We start from the raw sequence: 19,124 nt of genomic DNA on the forward strand, positions 1-19,124 counted from the left end.
GACCTGCTCTGCAGGTTCACATGGCAGTTGACAGGCTACTGTTTCATTGCTGTAACTGCTGCAAAGTTCAGTACCATCTCATAAAAAGCAGTGGACTTAGCTGTCAATGAAAGTTCATGGTATTAACATACTGGTGGAGAATTTACCCTCTTTTTAGTGGAGTGCATTTTCAGCTTCACGGTACAGAAGAGCAGAAAAAGGCTGTTTAAGAAAGCCCTCTGAGCCAAGAGCATGAGCCTGGGAATGCTTTTGTGGAGATCTTTGTCAGATAATAGTGAGCATTTGGGCCTAGTCTGAATAAAACAGTACCAAATCAACCAGAATCTGGCTTGGTTTGATGCCAAGCCACATCTGTGTTACATGCTTTGGGGGGGAGAGAAGTTGCTCCCTCACAGGTCATGCTGCTCTGAAACCCAGAGGGTGAGGCCCTGAGGTTCCTTCAGCTCCTCTGCCCTTCAGTCCCCCTCCTGCCCCCAGGGAGATGACTGCCTCTGTGCTGCCCCACTCACTGGTCCAGTTGGGCTGCTCCCCAGAGCAGCACCACCCTCCTCCCCATCTTCTGCCCATAGGGACTTTGTAGTGCAAGTGACTAACCTAGTTTATTATGGCCTCAGGGCACGTTGTAGGAAAGATCCTAGACACCTTCAGAAGTAGCTGAAATCAATGAGATCAAGGGTGAAGTGCTCAACCAGTGAGACTCCCAACAAGTACACAGATACCCACTGCCACCCACGCCATCACCCACACTATGTTTTCTGCCAGGTCTTCATATTTAACAGTCCTAACAGAGATGTTCATATGCTCCAGGTCTGCTACCTTGTTTTCATATTCTAACTGCCCCTAAGGCCATGAAAACTTGAACACCAACATATAGTACAGCTCCTGTCATTGGTGTCTCTTCCTTTGCTTAATCATCTAGGGCCTGAGGGCAGACATGAGGGACAGTGATCTGAGCTCTTGTGGCACTGTAGGTCTGAAATGGGGAATGATTCAGAAGGGAGGCATGAGCCAAAACCACCTTGTAGAGGCTGTTGCAGCATAATTGACATATTCAGGATGTTCTTGGGTTTCTGTTGAGGCAGATGTGCTCAAAAGCACTTTTTTACAATAAGTTTTTCAAGTAAATTTAATGTATAAAACTGCAGTTCTTATGCAGAGATATGTCAGTTCCTGCAGTTTGTAGTCACAAGTGTTTCATACAAATAGAAAATATAATACTGAGTTTCAAGTTAAAGAGACTCTAGCCAGGCCCTTAGCTACCTCCAGTCTGCACCTCATGGGAAAATGAATGGTCCCAAGGCAGCAAAATCATGCTGTGATGTGGCAACTGAGTTGATTTAAAGGTTCACCCACTGGCCAGTCCTGCAGTTCCTCTTTGTTTCCCATGCAGGGATGTTAGAAGATTCCGAAGTTGCCCCCTCTCTACAGACAGGGAAGCCAGAACTAGTAATCTGCCATGGGGCACAGAGCAGCAGCAGAAGTCCTGGTAGAAGTGGTGTTCTATATCCTTTTAAGTTGACCTAAATTCTACTTCCTATTTCTCTTGCTCACCCCCACCTGTCTGTATCTTCTCCCTGCTGATACTTGAACCCTCTCACAGCAAGAAGGTGCCCCTCTCTGGCCTGTTGGGGAGGTACTGGGGTGCTAGCACAGGCTTGGGATGAAAGCAGTGACAAGCTCTGCAGGTGCCTGTTCCCCTTGGGTAGGCCAGACATCAGCAAACATCAGCTAACCCTGCCTTAAAGGAGACTCTTCATCTCCTTTATTCCAACCAACCTGTAACAGCCTGGCAAAGGCCACAGCCAAGACTACACAAATGAAAGAATGTGCCTTTGAAAGGCCCTGGGCAAGCAAATCTGTTAGCTGTGGACCTTATGAATAGTAGATCTTTTCCTACCTCCATAGTGAAAATGTCTCTTCTGATTGTCCCCCTGTAAACCAGCCAGCTGAGATTTCTGAGCCTGCTCTGCAAAATGAGATCCGGTGCTGGATATGACTTGCCCAGTGTGCCTGAGTTTGCTCTGGCACAGACATGTTGGAGATGGGCCAGACATATTCTCAGCTGGTTTCCTCAGATTTCTGTGTGAAGGAAACTCCTTCTCAGCTTTAAAAAAAAAAAAAAAAAAAAAAAGGTAGGTTCTAGCCCCCAGGTCTAATTCCCCCTTTTTCCATCTCTGATATATGCACCAAGAGTGAGGGAAGTGCTGCCAGAGTAGGGTGTGTGCATGTGTGTGTGGGTCTTGGGGGTGGTGTCAATGTGACACAAGCCACAAAGTAAAGGTCTCAGAACCCTCCCCATAACCTGAGGCCAGGCCTTGGGTTTGCTCGGCGTGGTACTGAGTAGCTCAGCACCAGAATTACCTCCTGTCCACTCCCATGTGGTGGAGGTTGGTTGGGATTTATTCTCCTAATGCACTGAACAGCTGTTTTTCATAGAACATCTGCACTCATGGGATTTTGAGACAGGACAATTTCAGCAGAGCCCAAAGAAGCAAGCGGGCGAAGTTTTCCTGGGCCTCTGGACCAGATCCTGCTCAGGTGTGACTGAGGAACCTGTAGAATGGGAAGAATTCAGAGGGGACATATTTCAGTACTGATGCCATGTGCTACTTTCCCTCCCCCCTGCTCTGTCACCACCCCACCGATCAGCCTCTTTAACATGACAAAGAGCCTGGAGGAGCGGGCCACGGTGAATATTGCAGTCCCAGGCGGGACTATACCTGCTATAAAGGTAACTGCCTGTCTGTGCTTCGGAGCTACCTCAACTTGCTGGTGAGACCTGCCCCCCAAGAGAAGGTGGCATCTATCAGAAGGTGGGGGATCCACCCCTTCATCTGCTCCCCATGTGCGCGCACTTGGCTCTGCCTCCCTACCAGGCTTACCCCAGCGGGACCGGCATGGGGTACCTGGAGTTTTACTGGAACTCGGCGGGGGAGGCAGGGCATGCTCCCACATCGGCTGGGCCAGCGGGAGCAGCCAGTGCCAAGCAGTCTCCGGAGGCAGGAGGGAAGAGGCACACAGTAGGTAAGGAATTTCAGCTAAGTCCTGGAGCTGATCCCTAGGATACCTCTGGTCCTAGTTCAACCAATTGCTAAAGACTTTGAGCAACTTCTTCTCTCTCCCTGCCCTGGTTTCCTAATGTGTGACCTAGGCAAAGTGTGATGTGATAGGCAAGGAGGATGGCTGACCTTGGGCAGTCATACCACCTTTCCATGCAACTTTTCTTTGGCGACTGTGAACCGGTTTCCTAAACCTCAGTAGAGCCTGCAAGCGTCGAGGCACTGGCAGGTCTGCTCCAGGCTGAAGGGCAGTGTGGCAACGTGGTCTCATGGAAGTTCATGGTTCTTGTGGCAGGAATGTCTGGGCCTCCTTTCAGTCAAATGTTGTCATGTGTGCTATGGAGAGAAACCAATCCTGAAGATACTTCTTGTGGCATCCTTTATCCCCTTACAAACTCCTTGCACCTTTCATGTGCTTATTAAAATTGAGCCAAGGCCTGCTCTGAATCACTGTGCCAGAAGATCTGCTTCCTTTAAATCCAGCATTGTTACTTTCCTGTTTTTTTGCCATTTTCCTCTATTTCCCTCTCCTTTTTGTGCTCTGGTTGCCTTGCCTTTCCCTTTTTGCAAAGAAGTCCCAGGCCCCACCGCAGTGGCATTTTCAGTTCCTGCCATTCCTCTCCCATTCCAGTGAGTGGCAATAGAACAGCTGAGGAAGGCAGGTTTTCACCCAGCCCCGTTGCACGGTCAGCCGTAAATGGGTAAATGGGTGGGAGGAGAGCGAGATTTTGGAGTGCCAGTTTCAAGCTGTCAGTTGCTATTGGAAGCTACAGGCTCAGGCAGAGTGACTAGTGGCTACCTGACATGTGGCTAGCTGCCAAGTAGTTTGGAGAAAGGCTTAAGTTCTCTGCATGCTTCCTACTCCACGAAGGCAGCAGGCAGATGGACTCGTTTGTCCCCAGTGGGCCTGGTATATGGACTTAAAACCCACCTTCAAACAAACACCCTTCTCTGGTACTGCTCTCTCCAGAGAGAGCTCAGTCTGGAAGTGAAGGCCTAGAGGTGTCAGGGGCTTGTGGAAGTGGGTCTGTCACGTTTCTGTTGTACTGCTATTTGTGTTTCTTGCTTCTTCTCTCTTTCACTCTCTTCCCTTGGGAAAGGGAGTGCCTTTGTCCTGAGCTCGAGCTGCACATGGTAAATTCCACGGGGGTTTGGGATGACAAGCCAAGCAGGATCGTATGTAAGCTTTAGTTCTATGGTGTCTTGCTAAGGTTCCTGTCTAACAGGAGACTTTCACATTTTCCATGCCCATATTCCCATCATGCTCATTTCCTACCTATAAGGTTTTTAATGCACAGCCTACAGGAGACAAGAATCCTATAATCCTGCACAATATTTTACCTTCCCATGCAGCCGGGTCACCGATGTTCAGCTTCCTAAGCCTCTCCAGTCTACCCCCATGCACATAAAGGCCCTTGCACCTCTTCTGCTGACAGCCTCTTTTCTCCTCGTAGGCAGAATCTCTTTGTAGTCCTGATGGACCTGCTCCCCAGCACCAGAACTCTGCCCCACTATATACCTGTCTGCTCATGCAGCCCATGCTCTGGGTAGTATCATCTCCTAGGGATGTCAAATGGCAAGAGCAGACAATCCTAGAGTAGCAGGCACCACAGAGACAAGCGTGCTTCTGCAAGGAGCATAACAAGGGGAATTGTACCACAGATGTGACCGCTTTTCTGAGGTCCACAGCACCTCAAGGCTTTTGAGTGATTGCTTAGTAGGCTCTCAGCTTAGGATAGAAGAAGGAAAGGTTTGGTAGGGTTGATGGGAAGCCTGTTCCTCGGGGCGACATCAGTACTTTGCACTGGACATTAATTCGAGAGGTTGAGGAGGGTGTCTCAGTGGGCTTCAGTGTCACAGCTCTCAGGGTGACTGGGAAGGAGGTTGGGAGATATTGGTTGGGCTATGTAGTCAGAAGGTGTGTACTGAAATGGCACTGCCCCATTCACTGCACTCCCTCCCTCCTGAAATGTCAGTAGAAGGAGAGGGGATGGACCATGCAGAAGTGTTCGCAGAGGAATAGCTGGAGGAAGGGGACATGGGCAGACTTATCATTGCAGTTATGGGGAAGAGGGGTGTCTTCCCCTTTCAGTCAGGGCTGGCCTAAGAAGGTCTCAGCCTCTCTCAGATGTCAGTAACCAGGCATGTGACAGAAAGGAGCTAGAATAATCTCTCTTGTTACCATTTTCCTATTCCTTCAGCCTGAATGACTTAGCATTTTGGCAGCTTTTGCCTGCACTGGTAGCCTAGATTGTTCAGGAAGTTTTTCCTTTAGATGTTTATCTCAACTCCTTAAGACCAGGACAAATGAAAAGGGGCTTGGATGCCTTCCTCTGCACTCTTGAATTTTGTCCTCTGTGTCCCTGCTACAGGATTAATGGCTCACCTGTCCCACGCATCAACCTTTCCTCTCTGTCCCCACTTCCACGTCGAATTTCTCCTCTTCATTCTCCCCTTGCCAAAAGCTCCCCTCAGCCATGTATACATGTGTTTTCAACAGTGGCGTGGTCTGTGGTGGAGATGCAGATAAACAGGACTAAGTCAATATTCAAGGTCTGACTGATGCTCTACACCTGCCATCCCATCATTGTAAGCACCAGCTTCTCTGCCCCATCACACACTCTGGTGAGAGGTTGCTTTGCCACTGTCTATCAAATGCCTCGATATTGCTGGGCAGGCAGTTTTGGGGAGCCCAGTCACCAACCAAAGCTATGCTTGCAGTCACGACCAGGCCTCTTTACACCACACAGAAACTGAAATATTACTGAGGCCTTTTGGAGGAGGATAGTAACACTGTTAAGCAATGTGCACAACTGTCCTCTCCCTGCCCTGAATTTTCTGCCTGGCAAAAGGGAGGCACAAGCACCCCAGAGGGGTCTGAGCTGGGAAATTGCTCATTGTCAGTGTACTTATCTGTGCTCAGATCCAGGAAGAAAGGAAGGTGACACAAGCCTTTGCTTCAAGAGAGCAGGCAGGGAGCATGCTCATACTCATACAGCTCTGTGTTCCATCTTGTATACTGTTTCCCATTGTCTTTTTATTTACAGAAATATCCCCGGCTTCATCCAGTTCTGGGAATTTCAGCCAACTCACACCAGATTCAGCCACCAGTCCACATTCGTCATCCTTGTCCCCACAGCCTACAGCTAAGTCTCAGAAGGGCAGAGAATGTGGCATGGAGGGGATAAGGAAGACCAAGAGCCGTACAGCTTTCTCCAAGGAGCAGCTGCAAACCCTGCACCAGCGGTTCCAGAGCCAGAAGTACCTCAGCCCCCAGCAGATCCGGGAGCTGGCTGTCGCTCTGGGGCTCACCTACAAGCAGGTGAACACGGAGACTTTGACCCACGGTATATCTATCTCACAGTGGCTGAATGGTCACATGCAGCAACATCAGCAACAGGATGGAAAGATGAGTCACCAGCAGAGAGTAGAGGCAAAGGTGCCATCTAACAGTTGCTCTCCTGCTTATTCATGCCCAGAGATCAGAAGTACTTTTGTGGATAGGAGAGCCAGTGGCACCTCATTTGGGCCTCCCCAGCCAGGGGTCAGTTAAGGATTCTTTCCCAACACTTGTAGTAGAATTGCAAACCCACTGATGAATATGTTTTTTGCTGCAAACAGTCTCTACCCTGGGCTTGACAGCACTTAACAGCTTTTTCCATGCACTGTGAACTTCACAGAAACCCTGGCAGGCATCAGTTCTCTGAATCACAGGGCTGCAACAAGCTGAAAGCTACTGCCAGTGTTTCCCAGAGCTGATCTTGTCCAATATCTAATAATGTTCCACACTCAGCACTGCACGGCTGCTTGACACCTGCTCCCCTCTCCATTTGAGTACTGTGAGGTTCATACATCAGAGCTCTTCAGGGTCTGCTAAGCTCCAGGTAGGTTGTGTGTAGTGAAATCATGCTGCCTCGAATGATGCCTTCCTAAAGCAGAGGGGGCTGGGCAACAGGGCACAAGTGCTTGCAGTCACAAGTCTAAAATGTACCTAGAACTTAGATCTCAAAGCTGGACATGGCCTGGATGCCCCGGGACTAAAAAGTTATACCCGCACTGTGGGTCCACACATAACACGCACACACAGGAACTGGTTCTTTCAGGAACAAGACAGGTGGGACAGTCTGCTCTTTCCTTCAATCCACATCCCTGCAAGGCTGCTTTCACAGCACAGACACAGCCCTGGGGGGAAACGGCTCTGGAATTCGCCCCAGCAAGGAGCTTTGCATTTGGGAAATGCTGGCTAAAAGGAGCAAGTCTCTCTCTTCTCTCTTGGCAAACATGCAGAAACAGTGTCTTAGAAGTTTGCCTGTAGTGCAGGGAGCTTTTAGATCCATCGGTGGGTCTGATTTGCACCAGCAGTCACCTCCGTGATTGAAATGAGTTGATTTGTCACAACCATCGCTGTCCCTTGACATAAAGCCAGCCCCTCCCCCATCACACAGTTGCACTAGCCACCCACTGAGGCTGCTAGACAGACCTCTCCCCTTGGCAACAACCCCAGGGAGCTCTTAAAAGGCCTTTATCTGGTGCTGCCCATGTATCTATGCCATCTGGTCACTCTTCCCCTGGTTCTTCCTGCTTTTGGATTTGATAACATCTCTCTCCTTTGCCAACATTTTCTCCGCTTTCCCTTCCCCCCCTTAGGTGAAAACTTGGTTCCAGAACCGGAGAATGAAGCTGAAACGGTGCCAGAAGCATAGCCTGTGGACTGAACGGGCTCAGTGCCTCACACAAGTAAGAACACGTCACATAGCTCATCATGGCTCTTCTATCTGTGATGTATTTCCTCCTTGGGGGCAACCTAAGCATACAAGTATCAGCATACCCTGCCTTCTGCTTTGCTCAGCACAGAGGCACAGACTTGGCATGCACTGTACATAGACTCTACATGCACTACACATACATGTACATGTACATAGACTCTACATGCACTACATGTACACACACTCTACATGCACTGTACATAGCCTAGAAATGGGCTGAGTATGCCATGGAAATGTTTCCAGAGAAAAGTTCTTTTCCTCGTATGTATGTGTGTGTATATATCTATATATATACATATATATGTATGTATGTATGTATGCATATATGTATATATACAATTGTGGATATGGTTCTTCTTGCCCTCCATGCCATTGCTGCTGGTCAAGAGACAACATGATATGTGAAGGGACAGAGCCTCAGAATGTGTCAGGCCTGTGGACACCAGGCTGTGTGCTGACTCACTGTCTTTCCTTTTCAGAGTGGCTTCCAGACCAGTACTTACCTGGATGTGCACCCCAAATTCCACCAGGGCTATCCAATCACTGCAGCTGGCAACATGCAAACCATACCTGCCCCCTGTCAGCACTATGGGGCAGGGCAGAATGCTTACACAGTTGTGACCAGCGAGGATGGAGGCGTCTTTGGCAAAGGCGGGGGTACCTGCAGTATCCAGCAGACAGTGGGCTTCATTGCCCAGCACAAAGTAGACTTTTACCACAGCTGTCCTGGCAGTGTGGAATATCCAGGCTCAAAGACAGGTGATGGCTGTAATTTTCACCACTCAGCCACTATGGGGGCTCCTTTCCCAACCACTACTGGCCACCATCTCTATCATTCCTAAGCACTGTGGATGTGGGTCACTTGGGCAGCCAGGAATTGAATCTTATCTCTCCCTTTGTAATTCGTGTGCTCTCCAACTCAACAGCACCCTGTAGCTAGAACCTGTTTTGACATCTGAATATGTGCCTCCAAGCATGTACAGACACACAGACACACAGATACCTGTTTGCCCATATATACACATACAGCCCTTCATTCGTAGGCCCTTACACTTGAACACACACACTCCCTTCTTGATTGGCACAGATAACCAAGTTCTCATAGCAAGACCCACGATCTGGCTACAAAGCTTATTATGCCTTGGATCTTCTAAATTATGGATCTTGTAACTTGTCTCAGATGAAGCACAAGTTCCTTTGGGGATCTCATTTGTACATATCACTGTACACGTGCATATATAACACGTGAAGCCAGGGGCTGTATGGAGAGATGCTGGTCACATACCTTTAACTGAAGTTTGAGAAGTTATTGCCACGTGCCAGTTATCCATCTGATGTTTAGACCACCAGTTCTGTAGGTCAGCCATGAGGAATAGAATTGATGAAGTGTCCAGTGAAGGGAGATGTGACAAGCAGTTTGCAGGAAGGCTGGTAAGATGATCTTATGAGCATCAAAATCATAAATAAGCCCTTCCTTCTAGTTTGTATTTTTCTGCTCCTCCCCTTGAGAAAATCTTAACAGTGCATTCAATTCGGCAAATAAAAACCCATATTTTTAAGATGCACTATGTATTTCTCTGTATCTTTTTTCTACTGCAATAGATCATTGCAACATAAATAGCCATAACAATCACGTGCCATTGTTGTTACTGTTTTGATGCTGAAAATAGGTCGACTTCATGACTCTTGGCAATGGCAGATACCTAGAGTCAAAGAACTTCCCACCTTAAGAACTTCCCCTACCCAGCAATATTGAATACTGAGACTGTTACAGAGGGACTATAATTTCTAAACTTAAGACTATATATTGTCTAAATACCTAAAAACAGATGTCTGTAGCAAAGTATACTTAATAACAGGCCTCAAGTTCCCTGAGTCACAGGTCTTCTATCACTTCTTGATGATGACAATGACTTTCACTTAATGCAATGAAGTAATTGTCATGGCTCAAAAAACATGAGCATAAATGAAGGCAATGATTTCTGTGACTGGAGTAATAAGATGCATGTTCTTCTATTGGCAAAGCTGATTTATGTCTCTGCGCCTCACAGCTGTTTGTTCCCACTCCTCATGCAGACACTCTTTGACCTTATTGTAAACTGTGCAGTGTGCTGGTTTTGGCTGAGTTAATTTTCTTCACAGTAGCTAGGATAGGGCTATGTGCTGAAAACAGGGTTGATAATACAGAGATGTTTTCATGAGTGCTGAGCAGTGCTCGCACTGTGTCAAGGCCTTTTCTGCTTCTCCTTATCTCCCTGACAGTGAGAAGGTTGGGGTGCACAAGGACTTAAGAGGAGACACAGCTGGGACAGCTGATCTCCAACTGATCCAAGGGATATTCCAGACCATATGACATTGTGCTCAGTGTATAGAGCTGGTTGGATAAGAAGAGGGGGACGTTAAGCAGTTTTTCTAAGTAACCATTATGCCTGATGGGGCCTTGATGTTCCAGAGGTGGCTGAACCCCTGCCTGCCCTTGGGAAGTGGTGAATTAATTCATTGTTTTGCTTTGTATGTATGTGTGTGTCTTTTGCTTTACCTATTAAATTGTTTTTGTCTCAGCCCAAGAGCTTTCTCTCTTTTACTCTTCCAATTCTCTCCCCTGTCCCAGTAGTAGAGAGTGAGTGAGTGGCTGTGTGGTGGTTAGTTACTGCCTGGCATTAAACCACATTTTATGGCCAGCATGATTTGAGGAAAAATAAGAGGTTTTGGATGGTGAATTTCCAAGTCATATAATTTTGGCATAGAACCCCGCCCCACCCCCTACAGCCAGCAAGTGGCTAAGGTTGGGAAAGACCTGCAGTGCACTTGCAACAATCAGAGGGGTGGGGATCAGTTAAATTAACTGAAAAGATGCTGATTAACATCTGAAGACGGACTACAATAGCAACAATTATCAGGGCTCTCTCACCTGTGTAAGGATTTTTTCAGTCCTTCTGGAGCCAACAATGCTGTTTACTCACTTGAATATCATCTGAAACCTTTCCATGCCACCCCATCAAAGGCAAACGTAGGTGAAATAGTTGAGCTTGTGACTGCTCCTCACTAATAATTCTCTGGAGAAGGAGATATGTGCTCCTTCAGAGATCCTTTAGGACAGGCAGGATCTTGCTGTTAAGTCTCTGGGACTGACTTGAAGAAAGATGCTGTCTCTAAGAGCAATGGTTGTGATCTCCCTGCTATTGACCTTGACAAAGTAGTGCTAACAAACACTACCAAATCTTGCCGTTTCCTCAGAGACACACAGAATTTCTCAGAGGCCATCATTCAAAGACAGACCTTATTGCTAGAGGTGGTTCTGGAGACCAAGAGTCTGCAGCAATTCCAAGAAGCAAATAAGCAACTTCCAGGAAGGGAACCTGTTGATGTCTGCTGTATCAGGAGCTTCATTACCAATGTCCTGTGTGAAAGCAGCAGGAATGCAGCTTCTGTTAGATGCAGTCCTTCAGCCTCAGCCAGCCAGAGGGACACTGAGGACTTCAGTTTCTTTTCTGGTCCTTCCCTAATATCTAAGCAATGACTTGGATGGATCTCAGGGCTCACACAATGCAGAATTCCCAATGTTGTAATTGGTAAAAGATTTAATGGTTTGAACACAGCCCAGCTGTGAGAGACACATCCTTACTGTGAGCAGATGGACTTCCATCAAATGGGAGAAATTAATTCTAGCCTAGTTATGAAAGAGATTCACAGATATGACCTGAGGGTGCTCTTCAAAACTTTGGACAGCACGAAGATAACATGGCCCTCCACAGGAAAGAAAAAAAAATTATTTTTTTTTTATGTCTAAGACCAGTGTCATGATTTTGGGTCCTTCCTGCCTCATGACTATTCAGTATCAGCTAATATGCTGCTGCCCTCTGATGATGGGCCAAGCAAGAGATGTGGCAACACTTTACTGAAAATTTCCAAAACCCTGTTAGCTCAGCATTTGAGTCACATGGTGTACTTAGATAACTAAATATGTTTATATATGCCTGTAGAGAAGAGCCTATTAAAGCAAAGATCATGACCTTTATCTGCACTGGGGAGACAACTAGGGCTGTGAGCTCTTGCTCATGGGCCACTCAGAGGAAACACGGAGCTTGTAAAACATCTGTACAGGCCATGTTGACACAGAGAGCAAGGAATGCAGTTGCTTGCACCACTCTACTTGCTTGGTGTTTTGCCTATGGGACAGCAAAGGCTGGAACCCAGTAAACTAGAGAATAAACTATGGTCTACATAACATATACTAGATCTAATTTCTTCTGTTTGAGTGTGATTCTCTGTATAACTGGAACTACATCTGCATCACTGACAAACAGGAGTGTTGACACTGCAGAGATACTCTGAAAGCAATACAGTGTATTCCCACAAGCTTAATACATATGAAAAACTCCAAATGATCTTACAGTTTGATCCTAAAAAGATTTGCTGGCAAGGCACATCATGTTTTCAGTGTGTAGAAGTCACTGTTACACAGAACAGTCATGAGAAGCAATAGTCCTAACAGAGATGTAATGTATCCTAGCAGAAAAAGCTTTTCCTGGCATGCACTTACTTCCTCTGAGGAACTGATACAACCCTTTTTTTTTTGGCAAGTATGAGTCTGGAGGGATTAGTTGCATCTCCACCAGTTTTGGTAGTAATGCCCAATTACCTGTGCAGTTGCTTCACATGGTGATGGGATTCAGACACTTCAAGATAAAAGATGAGATTGCCAGCACTGCGGAAAGGCAGAGTTCTACTTAATTCCACAGCCTCTAGAAACACTTTCTGAGCTAGCAGCAGTCCTTTCCAGCCCACCTGCCAAAATTCCAACAACAGCTGCTCCGCATGTTACCTACAGCTACATATGCTTACCAAACCTGCATGCAACCCAGGCTGAGCAACCAGGGGATTAACAGACCTGTGAGGGAGCACTCCATGGTAAATGCAGTAACACAGACCATAGCATGCAGAGCAATCTATCTCAGCCCCAGGGCTGTTTTAGCAACAATATCTGTTTCTGTAGAAGGACATCTGCCAGCAAGGCTGTCTCCTTACCCTTGGAGCAGAAATATGGAAATAAAACATATCCAAGCAACATAGGTAAGCTGCAGCAAGCACCCTCTGCAATCATTCTGCAAAAACCTGCATACCTTGGGTATTTCTGTAGAACTAAAGACTGCATCTTAAAAAAAGAAAATAAAAATGCATAAGCTACTAATTTTAAAGCTGAAAGACAAGGCTTTAATATCTATGACTTTTATAGGTATATGGTTCAGCTCAATTTTTTTCAAGGGAATTGTTGAAATTAATACTGCTGCTAGAGAACTACTCAGAATACAGACAAATTGAGGTTGGGACATGAATGCCCAGTCAGGATGAGAAAGGATTTCTTTTCTGTAATACAGAAAATCATGTTAACCTGGCATTTCCCCCTCTTTCAGACATTTTAACTTTTTCTGTTTAAGGTTGGCAGCCCACACACATGGATGACTCAGCCTTTCTTCCTCCTCTATAGGCTCAACCCTCCAGTTTCTCCTTCCTGTACCTATTGTACTCACCCTTGGAAGTAGAGGATTACAGTGTTGCAGAAGAAAAGGGGATATGCTTTGGCACCCACACAAGCAGGTTCTGTTCAGCAAAGGACCTGTAGCAGTTTGAGCCTGAGCTGTCAGCTGCCACTTCCACTAATAGTGTTCAGTGAGAGTACCCATTGAACTACCCCTTTCAGACAGATGAAGGCTTCATTGGTGTACTGTACCTTAAAGAACCTGGGATTAAACCAAAACACATAATTTCTGCTAGTTTAGACTATGGCTATTAATAGGAGCTGGGTTCTGTTTTGGTTCCAATGGCAGAGGCAGGATTCAGTTACCTACACAGACACTTCTGTCCATTTGAGGTTAGCACAAGGACCCCAAGGGAGCTGTAGCCTCAACGAAGCAGGATACCAGACCACTAATTGTGACCCTCCAGAGCAGCAGCAGGTTACCACACAATCTTAAAAAACGTTTTCTTATTCTTCTATCCTCATCCTTCAATACTTCTTGTAAAGCATTACAGTTTAGGGGCTCATACAAGCATGTTACAAGGCTGCACATTACTTCAAGCCAGCTTGTCCAGTTGCCCAGCCCTGGAGCTTCCCTCCTACCTTGCACTAGGCAACACACCTATATGATAAAAACAAGGCTGGTGGATTTCTGTGATCTACTCCTTTAGAACAGTTGATTGATCCTACTTCTGGGAGAAACACAATAAGGTTACTTTTTTATTCCTTCCCTCACTGCAGGTCTAACCTGTGTAGAATAACCATTCTCAGAGCAGGCTATTTCAATGCAAGCTGGTGACACTATTTCAACATTAAAATAATTTATTTTCAATTAAAACAAATTTGTAAGAACATTAAGAACATTAAACAGGATCATGAGAACATCAAGAACATTGCACATAACATAGAACATGCTTGATATCAGTGCAAAAAAACCTAACAAAAACGTCCACTTTATGAAAAATTATTCTGCAACATTAAGAACATTAGGCAGAAACACAGTAATAAAAGACAACATGCACATAACATAGAACATACTTGATATTACTGCAAAAAAACCTAACAAAAACACTACTTTATGAAAAATTATTCTACAACAACAAGTGTTTGCCTTCTTTGCAGTGAAAGCTCTGATAGGAGATACACGGCAACGATCAGAGATTACCTGCTAAACAGGCAGCAAAGGAAGGCGAGACTTGAACAACACACAAACCTTTATAACCTCTGCTACTCGCAGCTGTGGCATTGCACACTGACCTTAATGAATGAGGTTTCATCTTATCCACACACAAAACACCTTTGCCAAGGGTTAGCTCTGAACAGACAAGCACTTTTAAATAGAAAACTAGCCCAAGTCAGCAAGGTGCTGAGCCCCTCCTCCGGTGGTTAAAACAGCAGTAGGACAAGACAAAAAATAGAATCTATATCCCTGAGCCAAGACCCTGGAAACTCCATGAGCAAACACAAGAAAAGGGAGCAAAAAATACTTAAGCCTGAGACTCATAACCACTCTGGGCCCCCATGGGATGCCAAGGGACCTGGCATTGATGCTGTATAGGAGAGCTCAAAAACGGTGTGACAGTGTCAGAAGTACTCTGGAAGCCGTAGGTGTCTTGTGACTCCAGGCTGACATAATCCACGTTGTCAGAGTAGCTGTGATAGAAGTTCATTGGCTGGCTTAATAAACCCACAGCTTGCTGGGTATTGCAGCTCGTCCCACTTTTTCCAAAGAGCCCCTCATCCTCCACAGCCACGAATGAGTACAGGCTCTGCCCATTCCCGTAAGTCTGTCCACTACTGTAAGCCTGGTGCATGTTGGTCGTAGCCTGAAGGTTTCTGCTCGCACCGACAGGGAAGCCCTGGTGATATGTGGGCATTATATCCAGGTATGCAGCCTGAGGAGCCCCATTCTAGGAGAGACAAAAAGGGTTGTTCAGTAATGCAGAGCACCACACCAATTGCCCATTCTTATTGGTAGGTTCTCCTTTTTCGTCCCCTGACCCTCCTGTAAGCCAAACAATAGCGCCTTTTTCATACTATAGACCAGTAATAGCAGAGGTGGCAGGATCTACTGTTAGTAATCTCCAGATCAACGCGTCTGGGAGAACCATGAGGGTGTGAAAACCAGCAAATAGCTTTGCTAGACGTCTTTGGCCGTTTCATTTCTCTCTCTCTCAACTGAGAGATAAGTGGGCTGGAAACAATGCTCTTTCAGTGCCAAGGCAAGCTTAAAATAGATGCCACTGTAAGCCCTATTACGATAAATGCAACTGGATTGGTAATATCGAATCCTGTGCATTGTTTGAATTAGCAGGTTAGACATGATGCACTTCTCTTCACAGCCTGGAGGAACCATGACTGGTGGTGATGGGGAAATTTACTCACCTGTGGTAGATACAGCCCTTTTTCCACCCACTGGCTCTCCTTTTGGCAACGTTTGAATTTCATCCGTTGATTCTGAAACCATGTTTTCACCTAAAAGTGATGGGGAAAGGGCATAAGAAATTGGAAATTCATTCTCAAAGCTTACTGCATATCCCAAAGATGTTTTTCCTTCTCCCTGGCTTTTAATACTGTACATAATTTCAGCAGCTAACAACATGCAGCAGACAAGGTAGCTGCGAAATCAGAGGTGAGACATGAAAACTAACACTCCTACTCCTCAGATCACCACGGGATCTTCCATGATTTCAAAAACATTACCCAAAAGACAGGCCAAGACAGAAACACAGCTTGTACATCAGCATCATCTCACTGCTGCGCCAAGATCAGTGCTCAGGACCGAGTCATTCCTTCAGTCAAACAAGCAGCTGGTGGGGCAAGGACCCTTTCTCTAAGGAGAGGCCCAGGTGCCACTATGACTAAGAAAGGTAACTTGCATAGCAGTGCAAGTATCTGACTTGTGGCGTTCAGAGACAATACGTGTCCATACAGAACAATAACCTGACTCCACATGGCTCTGCTTTGCTGCTCTGCGTGCCCTTTGAAACACCTGCATGGAGTGGGAGGGTAGTGCTGGAAGCATACATAAGAGGAAGACTGAGTCATAAGTTTTGCCAACCTCTCCTCTCACGTAAGCAATAGCATAAACGTGATCATGAAAGAAACTTACCTTTGAGGTTTAAGAAATGAGAAAACCACCAAACCCAACCCCCCCCCCCCACTTGCTCTCAAGGTCATTTCATGCCAGGGATGCAACTCAGCTGCTCAGGGCAAGATGTTCACCTGCTTGTAGGTGAGCTGAAGGGTAGCAGCCAACTCCCGAATCTGCTGGGGACTGAGGTACTTCTGGCTCTGGAACCGCTGGTGTAGGGCTTTAAGCTGCTCCTGCGAGAAGGCTGTGCGGCTCTTGCCCGTCTTCACCACACCTTTGCCTTGCGCCTTGACCTTCTGGAAAGAGGAGTGGGGAGACGGGGTTGCTGCTGCGGTGGGACTGGTGGCAGAGTCAGGGCTGTAGTACTGGGTGAGTGTCCCAGAGCTGGAAGAAGCTGGAGAGTCATCTGAGGAGAGAAGACAACTGGTGTGAGGGGAACCAGGGAGAAAAGACTCAAAAACTTTAAATTCCAGCTTCTCGGGAAAATTTAAGGTTGCGGATGCCCGGGGACTCGCAGGGGCTCCGCAGCTGTGGGCACAGGCAGCGTCGCGACAGAGGAACCGAGACCCCTTGCTGTTCGCCCCTCTGCCCCGTCCGGTCTGGGCAGAGGGGTCACGCTGGGGCCGCCAGCAGCACCCCCGGCTCCCGCCGTCGCTCCCCTCGGGCCGCCGGCGGAGCATCCCCGCCGGGGCAGGGGGCCGCCCGCAGCATCGTCATCGCCCCTCATCCCGCGGGCAGGAGGGACACAGGGGACACAACTACCCTCAACCGAGGGCAGCCCGTCCGCTCCGCCGGGGCCGTACCTGGGGGACTGGACGTCTTCTCCGTCGTGGGTAAGGGTAGGGCGTCCGTCGCCGGAGCCTCCTCGGCGGGCACGGTGTCCGTGTTCCCTGGAGAGAGCCAATAGTAGTCCCCACACAGGACAGGTGGGTAGGACAGGCAGGACGGCGTGGCCAGGTGGGAGCTCATGGCCGGGCCGGGACCCCCAGCCCCAAGCATGTGGCGCTGTGGCGGCGGAGGAGGCAGGCAGCCCGCGGTCAAGTGCCCCATTGGACTGAGGGGGGAGGGGGCGATGCTTTAAGTCCTCTCCAGCCTGGCCTTGGCTGGAAGGTATTGTCATGGCCATTGTCATGTTAAAAATTGGTTGATTGGTGGGGAGGGACTTTAGGTGTATTCAGGGACTGGGGGAGGGCTGGGACACCAAGCCCCGATTCCCAACTTGGCCCCTAGGTGACACGGTGGGTGTCATCCCTCCCTGCTAGGGGGTGGGAGGAAGGTCGCTGCCAGAGCCCGCCGCGGGGCAGAGACTTTATGCGTCTTTATGCAGAGACTTTATGCGTCTGCATTGCATCATTGCAAACAGGTAAGACCACCTCCCGGCAAGAGAACCCAGACGGGACACAGCGGGGACGGCGCTACCGAGCGATGTCTGTATTGCGGGGAAGAGGGCTCAAAGAAAGCCAAGCCGCTTCTCTCAGAGGCTAGCCCAAGGCTGAGTCAGGCAGTCCTGCTCTGCAGTGGCACAGAGAAATAGCACTTCACCGTTTTCAAGTTTCTTTCCCCAGCCACTTGAGCCTTTTTTCTTTTAAAAGTGATAGCTTAAAAAAATAAGAAAGGTTCTTTTTGCTATGCACCAGGGAGAGGTGGGAATCACCGGGTCAGATTCAAAAGGAAATGAACACTGCACCTGTAAAAGAGCCTTACAGATCTTAAGGATTTGAAGTCAGGGCCTAGAGTCTTCTTGGGGAGCATAAACTGCTCCTCTTCCCTCCTCCCCAGATTACTATTTACTTTTAGGAAATTAAAAACTTATCGGGAGGATCTTACAGCCCGGGAATTACAAAACCTGGAAAACCTCCTGGAAGACTTACAAATAAGGGCATGTGCTGCATTAAGCAAATTTTTCACCTCCGCCAGTGCAAGGAAGCAGGACACACACCTACCTGTGTACAACTGCAGGGGAGCAGCTATTGGCCCTGTTGCATTGCAAAACATCTTTAGGAGCTTAGAGAGAGGGACTTCCTTTGGTTTCCTTTTATCTCCTCCTCCCATCTTGAATCGTGATGAGAAATGAGCCCCAGCTGGTTCCCTGAGCCACCTGCAAGGGTCCTTGCCGGGCCTACTTTTGATCGTCTCCTAACTAATGGTGATTTCATTTCTCGGAATCCGGACAGGATCCAGTCAGACACATGATTAGGAACGGGAGGAGGCGAGGGGCGGGAAGTGATTATAATCAGGCGAGAGAGATGAAATACAGAACGAGAACCAGAGCCTGCTTCTGGCCCCGAAAGCAAGCAGTATCGGGCAGGGGGTTGCCCCAGGCTGTGGGTTTTGGGCAGGTCGCTTGCTCGGTGCCGCCAGTGCAGATGCATGCACGGGAAGAGATTGCCCCTCGAACACGCAGCCATCGTGCTGCCCTTTGCGGGACAGAGGGCCGCCGGTCCCCACGGTCCCCTGCTGTCAGGGCTGCCCTGGGACACGCGTGAGCCCTGCGAGGGCTCTCCGAGTTCGTCAAAACCTTTGCAAAGACGGAGAAAAACACAGGGTCTCTACAGGGCACAGCCCTTGCGTTTGGCCATCCCAGAGGCTGCAGGAACCCCCGAGTCGTCCGAGGGGACACGGCTGGCGAGGATCAACTGCAGCAGAGGGATTAGACTTCTACAGACCGAGTAACACCGCCTCCGCCA

At 47.9% G+C, this 19,124-nt stretch overlaps 2 protein-coding genes across 2 annotated transcripts; one reads left to right on the forward strand and one right to left on the reverse strand.

The window, feature by feature from the left end:
- The first annotated feature begins 2,843 nt into the window (after window positions 1–2,843).
- LOC113989398 (homeobox protein NANOG-like) lies at window positions 2,844–8,667 on the forward strand. The gene is made up of 4 exons (XM_027723897.1): window positions 2,844–3,024; window positions 6,107–6,381; window positions 7,707–7,796; window positions 8,305–8,667. Exons 1-4 carry the CDS (start codon window positions 2,844–2,846, stop codon window positions 8,665–8,667), a joined length of 909 nt encoding a protein of 302 aa, XP_027579698.1.
- Window positions 8,668–14,698: 6,031 nt separating this feature from the next.
- On the reverse strand, window positions 14,699–17,569 carry LOC113989402 (homeobox protein NANOG-like). The gene is given in 5 exon segments (XM_027723900.2): window positions 14,699–15,253; window positions 15,729–15,818; window positions 16,569–16,843; window positions 17,241–17,505; window positions 17,507–17,569. Coding segments are annotated over 5 exon segments (1,116 nt in total). The 3' UTR covers window positions 14,699–14,830.
- Window positions 17,570–19,124: the final 1,555 nt, after the last annotated feature.

The sequence above is a fragment of the Pipra filicauda genome, unplaced genomic scaffold (genome assembly GCF_003945595.2).
Source record: "Pipra filicauda isolate LSUMZ 115617 unplaced genomic scaffold, ASM394559v2 scaffold183_size1465899_pilon, whole genome shotgun sequence".
Classification (NCBI taxonomy): Eukaryota; Metazoa; Chordata; class Aves; order Passeriformes; family Pipridae; genus Pipra; species Pipra filicauda.